This window comes from Pseudophryne corroboree, chromosome 5 (assembly GCF_028390025.1).
Source record: "Pseudophryne corroboree isolate aPseCor3 chromosome 5, aPseCor3.hap2, whole genome shotgun sequence".
NCBI classification, from domain to species: Eukaryota; Metazoa; Chordata; class Amphibia; order Anura; family Myobatrachidae; genus Pseudophryne; species Pseudophryne corroboree.
The window spans coordinates 616,115,207-616,127,614 of record NC_086448.1 but is presented as its reverse complement, the minus strand read 5'-3'; the positions used below and the strand labels follow the sequence as shown (position 1 = coordinate 616,127,614).

The following is a 12,408-nucleotide window of genomic DNA, read 5'->3' as shown; positions in this document are numbered from 1 at the left end:
TGATCCTATATTAAGTAAATTTTAATTCCATCCCCCTTATATGTACTCCCCTTCTGCATCCACACACTGCTGGGATATGAAGAAGTCATGAGGTGCTAGGTCTGGCAAGTATTGAGGCTGTTCTAGCACTTCAATCTGTTTCTCTGCCAAAAACTGCTTCACTGAAAGAGGGCTGGTGCGTTGTCCTGATGGATGTAGAAAATATTTGTCCACAAATCTGCCCTCTTCTGATTCTTTCCTGCAAAGTTCCTAGAACATTTTATAGTAAAGTTGATTCACTGTTGCGCCTTCTGGTACCCAGTTTGCCAAAATAAAACCCTTGATATCCAAGAAAACAATTAACAAGGCTATGAATTTGGATTTGCTTTGACATGCTTTCTTCATTCTTGGTGATGGTAGGGTTTCCAGTGCATGGACTGGCATTTTGTGTCATCACAGGTAATTTACCTAAAGCGTGCAAATCCACTTGATTTTGATCTAAAATATCTGTACAAATTCCCTTTTGATTTTCTTTCTGCGCAACAGTGAGAAGCCTTGGAAACATCTTAGCACAAACTTTTGTCATGTTAAGGCTTGATGACTGTCAATTTGAAAAGCTCTCTATTTTTATCCAGACTTTTGTTTGGTTTGATGTGCATGGCCTTCATCATCATCTTCAACATCCTCACAACTGTCACTAAGTCTTTTGTGTCACTCAAAGACACATTCACGTGACATATAATCTGCTCCATAGCCTTGGTCAGCATATGGAAAGATTCAGTGGACGTTTTGTTGAATTTAACTGAAAATGTTAAGTTAAAACGTTGCTCTAGTTTTGAACTAAGCATTTTTACAATGTACAGGAAAAACACAACTTATTTGAATGCTGTAATTATAGCAAACTATCTGTGCGAGATGGGTGAATCTTGCAAAACTGTTTCAGCATAGTCCAAAGACAATGTTCCCCCACTCCCTCTTAACTCACGCAGTATGCATGCACATTTTTAAAGAGACATTTAGGCTGATTTTACTACCAACTCTGCATCAGCAAAAGTTTTAAAATTTAAAAAAAAATACATAACTTTAGCCTAGACTTAACAATTTGTGCAAGGAAATCCATCTTCAAACACATCTAATGTCAAGAATTGGAAGCTTTGTACTCAGACACATTAATGTTCACCATTCGCATTAGAAAACATTTTAAATTCTATAAATGGGATATTTTAATCTCAAGTCAGGAATATCGTATAGTTTATTTACTGTGTAAGAGCTACAGCCCTGTATATTCAAGGTTTCTTGTTGAGGGTAGGGTGATTATGAAGTAACACCATAAACAGAACCAGTCCTGACTTTACAGAACTGGTGTTATAAAAATCAGTGATAAATCATGAAAAATGTTCTGAATGAGGTTTTCACCTATAGGAGAGTTTCATAAACTCTGCTATTACAGTCCAGGTTTTAAGGCTTTCCATTACAATTTAATGCAGTATTTTGGATTTTAACACAGAACAAAGGGTACATTGTAAACTATATGCTTTACATTTCATTTCTATTTATTTTAGCTGGTTTATATAAATAAAATCTTACCCTTTTAAACTTTAAAAAAAAAAAAGATACACATCTGAAAGTGCAACATTTAATTGTGTTTCTAATTTTTTGTGTACTGCAATACACTAAGCAATTCAGTAAAATATAGGTAACAATATTGCCTACATCAATTAGTGCAGGACAGTTTCTTTGATATTATTTACTTATGACCTTTAACTATCCATCTAAAATGCAAAATAAATACTTAAATGAATGTAGGTGTGTGTTTGTGAAGGTTTACATGTATATTAACCCTTTCCAAACCACACCATGGGCTAAATGTAATAGAGTGATAGTTTCAGAAAGTGAGAGATTTGGTAAGGTTTTTCAGTTTTTTTTAAAAAGTGGCAATCATTTACACTGAAAAACCAGGTTGATCTTGCTGTGTAAATGATTGCCACTTTAAAAAAACTGCAAAACCATACCAAATATCTCACTTTCTGAAACTCTCACTCTATTACATTTGGCCCCATGTGCTTTGATTTTGTCCACTTCGAAGGGAAATAATGTCTTAATCTCTTAATCTGTGCACACAAGTCAAATTGTAACTGTTTTATGAGAAGGAGATTATACAGGGCAGGGGTAGGCAACATTTTCATTTTGGATGCCTGAAGTACACCGTGACAAGTAAACAAAATGCTGGGAGTGCTACTACCATACCACATGTACAAAAATGTACGAAAGGAATATACAGGTATTGAGAATGTTAGTAGCTACCTTGTCCTGAACATCAACTGTGAGCAGGACTAACTTTGTCAAAGTTCACTCAATAGAAGCCCATGTTTCGCTAGGTATGCAAGTCACACTTGCATTCTCCGGTTTGGAGAGGGTCTTACATGCTGAAAAAATAATTTATACGTGATGTAAAACTATTTATCAGATTATTATTTTTGTGTATGTTTGTATGGCTCCACATCATTGGCACTTCGGAGTACCACAAGGCTCAGTCCTAAGTCTGCTGCTCTTCTCCATCTATACCACTTCTCTTGGAAAATAAGATCCTTTGGATTTCAGTAACCTCTCTATATAGAAGATACCAAAATGTGACTTTCTGCCATATTATTTTGAATAACCTCAAACTCAACCTTTCAAAAACCGAGTTAATAATACTGCTACCAGCCAACAGAAACTGCCTATCCCACATCTTATTTGCACTGGCGTTATGACAATAAACCCCACCCCTCAAGCTAACTTGTTACAAATCCTCTTACATACATCTAAGAAACAGTTAAAGAATACCGCAAAAACTTAATTTCATTTTCTCCTGCAGTGACTTTTGCAATACTTTCCTTACTGGTCTTCCTCTAACCAGACTTTCATTCCTAAAATCTTCCTGAAGGCAGTGGCTAGACTATTTTTCCTTCCTATTGTTTCTCTACTCTGCCATTCACCACATTAGTTGCATGTATTTTAAGGAGTCCAATATAAAATACTACTAACATACAAGGCCATAAACATACCTGCACCAAGATGCATGTTATAGAATTCAGCATCCCTTATCCACACTTATTACCTGATCCCATTCTCGTTTGCAGGACTTTATTTGAGCTGCACCCACTCTGTGATATGTCCTCTCTCGCCAAATAAAAAGTCTCTAAACCTTAATTTGTTTCCTGAAAACTCACCAGCTTATCAAAATTTGATCCTCCTTTAGCTATGTTACCCATTTACCACCTTTCTACAAAGTCAACACAGAACTTACATGTATTCTCTTGTATAGCACTATGAGCTCCTAAATCATCATTGCTGTAAGATTGCATAACATAGTTTCATAGGTTACATACTTTAGGACATATCTAACAAAGAGGTTAGAGGGCCCTGCATGTCAGTTTAGATTTTTTTTTTTTTTTTATTACTGTATCTATAATAATGGAACATATACAGTAGGTACTAGTTCAATAAATGCTAATGACTGTAAATAATATGTACATAAATACACTTATTCAAGTGTGCATTTTTTGGCATATGCTAGGAAACTCTGGACTGTAATGAGGATATTAAATACCTTTCAGTGTGATTTAATACATTGGTTTAAAATAATATACAATCTGTAGATTTTGTTTTTTTACATTAGCGACATATTTGCATTTGAATCAAGATGTATTTTATTATATGATGAGATTATTCTAACATTTTCAGATACTAAATGCATAGTACCTGCAGACAACAATGTCAAACAGTTTAATAAAAGACTGTGTAAATTATCAATTATTCTAAGGCACAATGCTCAACACGTCCGTGATAATAGTCCATATGTATATATCAACATAACCTTGTAAGAAAGGCAACAGAAAACCATAAAGCCCTCATGAGGCTAACCTCATAAAATGATACACCGACAATTGTGCCAGAGCCTATATGAGTGTTTTACAACCTTATCTGAAATTGTGACATAAATTAATGTTTATGTTATACACCAAGGTTAACATATAAAAATAAATACATATATATAATATTAAAATATTAAATAGAAAATATAAAGCAAATATGTATTTACATCTTAGCTTTAAACTTGTATGACCTAGTAGTCATATCACATATCTTCTCACTTTAATAACATCTCTTACCTGGCACCACTATATTTTTGTCTGCTATTTTGATATTAAAATAATAATGACTATAACTGGAAGACAATGGTGAAGATCATGGTATGACAGGTGAAGATCATGTTATGACCAGTTAAAAAATGGTTAATGGAACAGTCTGCAATGGAGAATGAAAAGTGACCAATGAGAATTTTAACTATGGACCGTATGTTGGACATAATCCTACCATACCGCTTTTACATGAAGTGGCAGCTCCTGTACATGTTATGGTACATTATCTGACCCACTGATGTGCACTATGTATAATGGTTCATTTGTGTCTTTGAGGTCATCAATAAACTGAAGTCGAGGTAAAAGATCAAAATACTCTTTCTAGAAGAAATGACAAAAGTGTGTTTTTGGAAGAACTGTTCCGCTAAAACTGTGTATATACAATAGACTATATTTATCCCAATTGGGAGTGCATAGTCTACACTGTTAATTATGTGTGTATGTGGCTTAAAGAAATTACATCTATACGTGCAGTTAGGGGCTAAATCAAGGGAATTATGTGATGGTCTTGCAGTATGAGCTAGATTTTGCCATTTAAGAAACTGTATTAATAAAACAAAAATAGCAGATTCTCTTTCAATTACATTTAAAATCATGTTGGCCAGGAGCATGTTTTACTTTTTATACAGGTGGAGTCTCCCATATACGAAAATCCAATATCCAAAACATTCCCGAAATCCAAATTATTTTGAGCACAGTGACACCTGAGATAGTGACACCTCTGCTTTATGATGGTGCAATTTACACAAACTTTGTTTCATGCATAAATTTATTAAAAATACTGTAAAACAAATGACCTTCATGTGTATTAGGTGTACATGAAACTTAAATGCATTTCATGTTGACTTAAGTCCCATCCCCAAGATATCTCATTATGATATGCAAATATTCCAAAATATGGAAAAAACCAAAGTACTTCTGGTTCCAAGCATTTTGGATATGGGAGACTCAACCTGTACCTTTTTACATATAACACACATTTTAGTGTTCAAGCATGAAATATTTACTAAAAGAGGAAAGACATATAATAAATCTGAACTTACACAAAATAGTAACTTTGTATTCTTAGGCTGTAGACCTATAAGAAAAGTTTGTGCATATTCTTACTTACTATATAGTACAACACTTACAAATCCTAGTACTTGTGGTAAGCGAACCTGCAGCTTAAAACGGCTTAAGTCCTTCAATCTACATTTTTATAACACTGTTATATCCACATCACTACTAATAGCTCATGGAGTACAGTATATTCTTTTGTGCATTGTTTAGCCAATGTTGGTATACTACATAACATACTTGGTATACACATACATTTTTGATATGCAGAAGAAAAACACACACTATATAGGTATATTAACAATCCTCCATTACATAATTTCAGGCTCATTGCTCCTCTTAGATACCAATAAAATTCATTAGACCTTAAAATGGCTTTTCTCTGATTTAATATTACAATACCTACAAACAAAATTGCTGTCATCTTCGTATTTTACCGGTAAAATAGGTACTCTGCTACAATGTTATTGAGAAGCATAACAGAGATGTGAGGCCAATTTAATTTTTCAGAAAATGCGGTAGATCTATCCACCAATTTAATATCATTATAAAATATATTCCACATGATACGTGGTTACAAATTAAAAGTTAAAACAGAAAAAGTGTCTTTCAAACTAATAAAACTTTTGTACATTTTTGCATTAAAATTATTTCTTTTTATTTGTATTGTTCTCATTGTTATTATAAAGAATCTTGATAATAGAAAACATCAAAAGGCTAACATTCTGACATATGGGCCAGTGATGCAAATCTACAGTGAATAAATATGAAATGTAGCAAAAATACATTTTATCATGCAGTTCATTTAATTTCCATTTATAGAAATTAAATTCTATGGTAGCTAGCAAAAAGATTTCTAAATTACTATATACTCTGCATTTCAAGTCTGCTTGTTTTAAGCAAGATTGCTTGCATGCTATTATTAATATTATTATTAATATTATAATTATTATTAAAAGACTGCAAGAGGTTAAAAAAAATAAAACAAAAAAAATATACATTTTGGTGCAAGTGATATAGTTGAATGTAAACATTTCTTGTATATTTTTTTATTAATGCTATCAGTCATTAAATATCCATAACACCCAATAGAACAGTGTATTACAGAAGATTAAAATTATTCTAAAATAAAAATCTAACAGTCCCACAAGAGCAAATTAATTATTTTTCATTTGTCCATGTGTAAAATGTATTTGAATATGCTGTCATCAAAGAAATGATAAAACCTCTAAAATAGTTTATCCAAAAATAAAATAATTCCATTTATCCGATATACAGGCAGACTTGCTGCCTATGCATTTGAGTCAAACTATATCGCCATAACCAAGCAATTACTGACATGCCATCAGCAGGAAAAATATCTAGTTTAGCTCAAAATGAAGTGCACAGTTATTGTCAAAATAATCTATCTGATTTCATATTGAAAGTTAAAGATGGGCTATTTCACAGTTTATTAATACAGTTTGGTTTAAATCATACATACAATCAGGTGTTTGTGATGGTTATCAATACGTATGGAAACTGTTGACACTGCAGGTCTTTGGATATTGGCAAGGTTCCCTGTAATACAACATATTCTGCAACATTGCGTGGACAAACCTTAGGGTTGATTTTTGCTATAATTTAATTAGTGCCTTAAATACTTGTGTTATCTATTTCATTGTCATCGGACTTAGCGTGAGACCTGGAGAGCATCAACAATTTTTCTTTATTTGTGTACTGTCTCTGGAGATGTACTACATGTTTTTCTGTGCTGGCATCTTCCAAGGACATTTGAAGGTCTATAGTCTTGTTTTCCTCACAGTCTTGGGTTTTATTGGCTGAGGTGTCTATAGACTCAAAAGAGGTTCCTGCCTCCTCAAGATGAATGTAGCCCTTATTGCTTGATTGGTCAGACCCTGAGCTCTGGGAATCTCTTTTTATCAATGTTGCTGTTGTAAAAGAATCCACAAGAGCAGCAGGTTTTGTTTTGCCAAATGGAGAAGCTCTCACCAAAAGGCTACAGTCTAAGTCTGTGCTACTTAGCGACTGGCTACCTAAGTCTGACAGATGCCCAGGAGACATAGGTCTCCTATAGTCAGGCAGACAGCTTGTGCTCTGGCGTCTTAATGGTACCTTTCTATGGGTTTTGGGAATTTCCCAATTTAAGTCTGCATGGCTAAATTTGCTCAAACTTAGTTCAATCTCTCCCTTGGTTACTTCTTTGGCACTTTTTTCCCCATCTCCATGTTCTTCATTCTTCTCCAAAAGACAACTATCTAACTTAACAACGGGCAGCGTAAATGCGCTAAGGGAAGGACCAACAATAGAACATGTACTGCTCCTACCCCATCCTAGGTCAGGTGATCCTGAGAGGGAATCATTTTCGCCATCTCTCCCTGAAATTCTGTCAAATGGTAGAGCAGAGTTTGACCTCTCCCTGTAAATACTATATATTGCATCATTCATGTTTGCTTTGTCTGTCACATGACGGTGCACCTTAGGAGAGGACGTCCTTGTTTCTTTTAGATTTGGAGGAGAGAAATTAATAGTACCACCAAGAGCAGAATGCCAGGAGCTCTTGGCCAGCATTGCAGCCCCAAATGTGTCTCCACCTTTCATATCCACGCTCCGAGATTGCACGTAATTAACAAACCCATTTAGAGGAGTTCCATCTTTACATTTCATGCCATGAACATCAATAACTGTAGAGTAGAGATCCCTCAGATTGATGATCTTTGTTTTCTTGTCTCTGTTTTCATGAAGAACTGCATTTGAACAAATAAACAGAAATATTCCAATACCCATTATTAGAGGACCAAAAACTTTAAGATTATCTGAGTGCAAGTATCCAGAAAACAAACCTGCAAGGAAACCAGATGTTTTTTGCTGAAGATTTCTTGTTAAGTTTGTGTTGCTTATTATGAAGGCATTTTGATTAGCCCCTTGACTGCTGTGATGGCTCCGGGATTGATTTTTATTTGCACTGATTACATTTGTATCACCTGATGAAAATTTGGCTTTATTGGTCCCTAGACCTCCATGATGAACTGAGTGACTTTTTGGCCAATATCCTATAACAGCCATGGCAATTCCAACAAGAAGAACCAATATTCCAAATAGAGCAATTAATCCAGAGACAGAGCAAAATTTAAGTTTGCCCTTTACTACTACCACATCATTCTTACGCTTCCTTTTTGCTTTCCGCTTGCGTTTTGGAGCTTGACTTTTGGGTCTGAGAGGATCTTGTTTCCGTGCAGAGATCCTCAGTAGACCCCCAGTGGCAATCATGCCGACCTCAGAGCGCCTGATAAGTTACTCCAGCTCCTATGGAAAGAAGAATAGAAGACAAACAAAGAGGGTTAAGTAATTAACAAATGAAATAAAAAACATTAAAAAGGTTGTATGGCCACCATTAAAGCATTATATTGTTTTTGGGAGACAAAATAGGGGATGTGGTGGACATCATTTTATGGGTGGGAAAGCTTAGCAGAAAAAAAGACATCAGCATGGTAAATTACCGAAACAGCAAGTCATTTCATGGAAATTTGGCTGATTACCATTGCAGTTCTACAACATTAGTTCATTAAAGGCAACAACTGTCCAATAATGTAACCAACCCTTGACACAGTTCAACTTATATGTCTCGAATATTTTAATTGAAGTTTGCACGTTTATATGGGGAAGAGGATACAAAGCAAAGAAAAAGAGATGGGGAGGGGAGGGAACCACAGTTCAGACATAAACAGTAAAATAATCAAAACAATGAGATACTAGTAGAAATATCAATTACCACGAGAAGCATACAGTACTAAGTTCAACCTATAAACACTTTCTCTCACTCATGGCCATCCAACCACTCAAATCTCGTGCTACCAGATGTGTCCTCATTAATCTTGCCTTGATACATAGTGGGAGATGCCTGGCTTGAGTGAGCTGACAGGTCCTATGCAACTCCATTAGTGTCTAGTGTGTTTTTTGCCGCAAATGTGTCTATGCAAATAGGGTGAACAAGCAGATTCTGCTGATTAAAATAATATGTGACAAGACTATACTGTGCATCTGCGCCTGTAACTGCATACAAATTGATTGGTATGTTACAGTCTAACATACCATTTCATATGCAGATACAGCCAATGTTGCACACATAATATAGGCATTTCATTTTAATCAGCAGAAGCTTTGTGCATCCTATTCACATCGTTTTGCTAATAAGATGCATTTTAATGGAAAAAGTTACATGTAAAGGTACTCAGCGCCACCCAGTCATGCCATGCCGAGTCACACCATAGCACAGCATAACTAGAACGGCTGTTTAAAATACAGGGAGGCAAGATGTAAGTGGACACATCTGCAAATCACTTCCAGTTTTACTGCAGCCTGTTAGAGAGACTTGAAGGTAACTGCCAATAGTGATCATCTTCCGGGTCCATTTTCCTGAAGCCCAAATATTACCTTACAGATTTAGACAACATAATTCTTTATGTTTGTGATAGTTTTGGGGCCTCTAGACACTGTATTATTTATCCAAGTACTCATTATCGGATGTGATATCACAGTGTGTGTGAACGTAAGTTTTATTGTCATGCTTTGTCTTCTATCCTTCCTCTAGTTGCCATAGCAACCAACACTGGCCTGTGTATAGTGTCATAAGCATCAGAGACACAATGCAGCCATGTTTACAGTCTGCAGTTTCTCTGCACCGTCTTTATGTTTCTGTTCAGTTAGCAGAAGCTTGGGCCACCATTAGATTGTAATTCAACACTTTACTGTATGTGCTGAAATGCCTCAGCCCCAATTATTCTGTCTGAAAGTGCAGTCTTACTGGAAAAGTGACCTGGATACTTCTTTTGTTACAATTATTCCATTAAAATAAATTTTTAAAGAGCGTTATGGGTACATGTAAAAATACCAGAGATCTGTATTCTGCAGCGGAAAGTGAAGATTAATTGCACTTATATGGTACTGTATGTATTGGCAGCATCTAGACTTTCAATGGAAAAATTCTCAGATTTTTTTCATGTTTAAGATGAACAGTATTTCCCTGTTTACAGAAAACAGTACTGCATTAGCTCTATTTTTAAAGAAAATTATTAAAGTGCAAACACAGCAGCTTTGGACTTTATATATTCTATTCTATTCTATAGGAACATATATAGGGCTGATGAATAGTTGAACTCATATCTAATTTTTTGCACTGCAAATGCTCCATGGCTGAGCATACCGTAGGAGCAACTATGGACAGGTAGTATACATCTCAGCCACATCTCCACTTGCAGCTGAGTTACCGGGTGTCAGCTGGACGTTCATGGACATGTAGCAGTAGCGCACGCAGGGGGGGGTTCCGAGTACCTGGAAACCTCCCCTGATAAGCCAAATGTTTAATTTGTGAGACAGAGACAGCAGTATGTCTCCGTCTCAGCAAAAGTCACAATCACGATCGCGACCGCAGAGCTGCTGCAGGAGCAGCAGCAGCAGAGAGCTACGTAGCTCTCTGCACAGAGAAAGTCCGGGGGAAGCTGCTGGCTGCACGTGCTCAGCCGCAGCAGCTCCCTCCCTCCTCACAGGACCACCAGTCTGCTGCTTCTGACTCCCAGCCCCTGGTGGAATGGTAACTAGACGCCACCCTGGTGGTATGCATACCACCATATATGTATACTGCATGTAACATATGTTTGTAGGTATGTATGTGTGCTTATGTATGTATGTGTGTGTGCTATGTATGTATATACATATATATGTGTGTGTGTATATATATATATATATATATATATTTATATATACAGTGTCCAAAGGGCGGTACTCATACGTCTTATGAATCAAACACAGGATCCTGTTTTTAGGTCGTATCAGAATTTTTACTGCAATTCTGATCCTGATGAAAGAATTGCAGTAAAAATTCTGAAACGTTGACCTAAAAACGGAATCCTGTGTTTGATTCATAAGACGTATGAGTGCCGCCCTTTGGACATTGTATGAAATTTCGACTACCTATGGGGACCGACTAATGGGAGGCATGGCCAGTTCTTGCCCTTGTGGCGCCCCGGGCAAAACGATAGGGGCGTGGCTTCACACGGGGGCATGGTCAGTTACGCCCCCATTTGTGCCCCCTGTAGCGCCGCTGGAAGAGAAAAAAAAAAAGTATACTGATTCCAGACCGCTGCAGACAGCCGCCGGCGCCGCTCCTCTCCTTGGATCAGCATAGACACTAGAGGTCAATTATGACCCCTAGCGTCTGTGCCACAATGCTGTGCGGTGCGCGATGATGTCATAGCGCACCGCACAGCAAAGGTCCCCTCCACGAAGGGAAACTAGACGCGTAGCGTCTGGTTCCCTTCACAGCAGGGGACCAGCGGGGGGCACAGCGGCGAGGGTCACAGCGGGGGACCAGCGGGGGGCAGAGTGGCGGGGGGCACAGTAGCAGATCTTGCGATGGTGCTGCGCCCTCCGGATGGCGCCGGCGCCCTCCGGAGGGCGGCGCCCCGGGCAAAAGTCCTGCTTGCCCGTGGCAAGATCCGCTACTGATGGGAGGGCACCGATGCAAGATATACACACAGACAAGGAGTGCCGGCTCACTGCATCTGGTATATGTGTGTGTGTGTATATATATATATATATATATATATATACACATACCTAGGAAACCCTCCTGAATAAATCCTGCTTTGCCCCTGTGTAGGCAGAATAATGGGCTATTCAGTGTTGAGCATAAGCAGAGATCCATCTGATATCAGATGGATCTTTTACACCAGGTGTAAGGCTTGTGCACATACACACTGATAGTGATGACGGCTGATTTCACAAGTAGATGTTTTGGGGGGGTGCATCTGCACAGATGCATACATTTCTGAACACAGGTGAAAAACTACAGAAGTGGCAATGCTTACACACGGACAGGTCCCTTGAGCATCTACATTGTGATTGCGACTAGCCAAGGTAATCTGCAGCACATTTGTAGGAGCGCACTCACCATGCAATCCTGGCTGGATTGCACACCCTACTACTAAAGATATCAAGAGGTGCTATCATGCTGAGGCTTCTAATACTATGCTGGAGGAAGAGAAATGCAGATGCACACTCCTAGCACTAAGAACACAGATAGTAAGAATAATTTAAATAAACCCTCACAATTAACATGGAGTATAATTGAAGTTCTTCGCATACATTTGCGCAAATATGCGGGCCCATGTACCGCGACCAGATGACTTCA

The 12,408-nt window shown here is 37.4% G+C and overlaps 1 protein-coding gene across 2 annotated transcripts in view; it reads right to left on the bottom strand.

Annotated features, from left to right (window-relative positions):
* Positions 1 to 6,639: 6,639 nt before the first annotated feature.
* TMEM200C (transmembrane protein 200C) overlaps positions 6,640 to 12,408 on the bottom strand; it is a 113,264-nt gene continuing 107,495 nt past the window's right edge. For both annotated transcript variants that reach the window (XM_063923514.1, XM_063923515.1), the window contains exon 2: positions 6,640 to 8,525. In XM_063923514.1, coding sequence (XP_063779584.1) covers positions 6,855 to 8,489 — 1,635 coding nt within the window. In that variant the 5' untranslated portion in view covers positions 8,490 to 8,525 and the 3' untranslated portion in view covers positions 6,640 to 6,854. The remainder of the gene's footprint in view (positions 8,526 to 12,408) is intronic.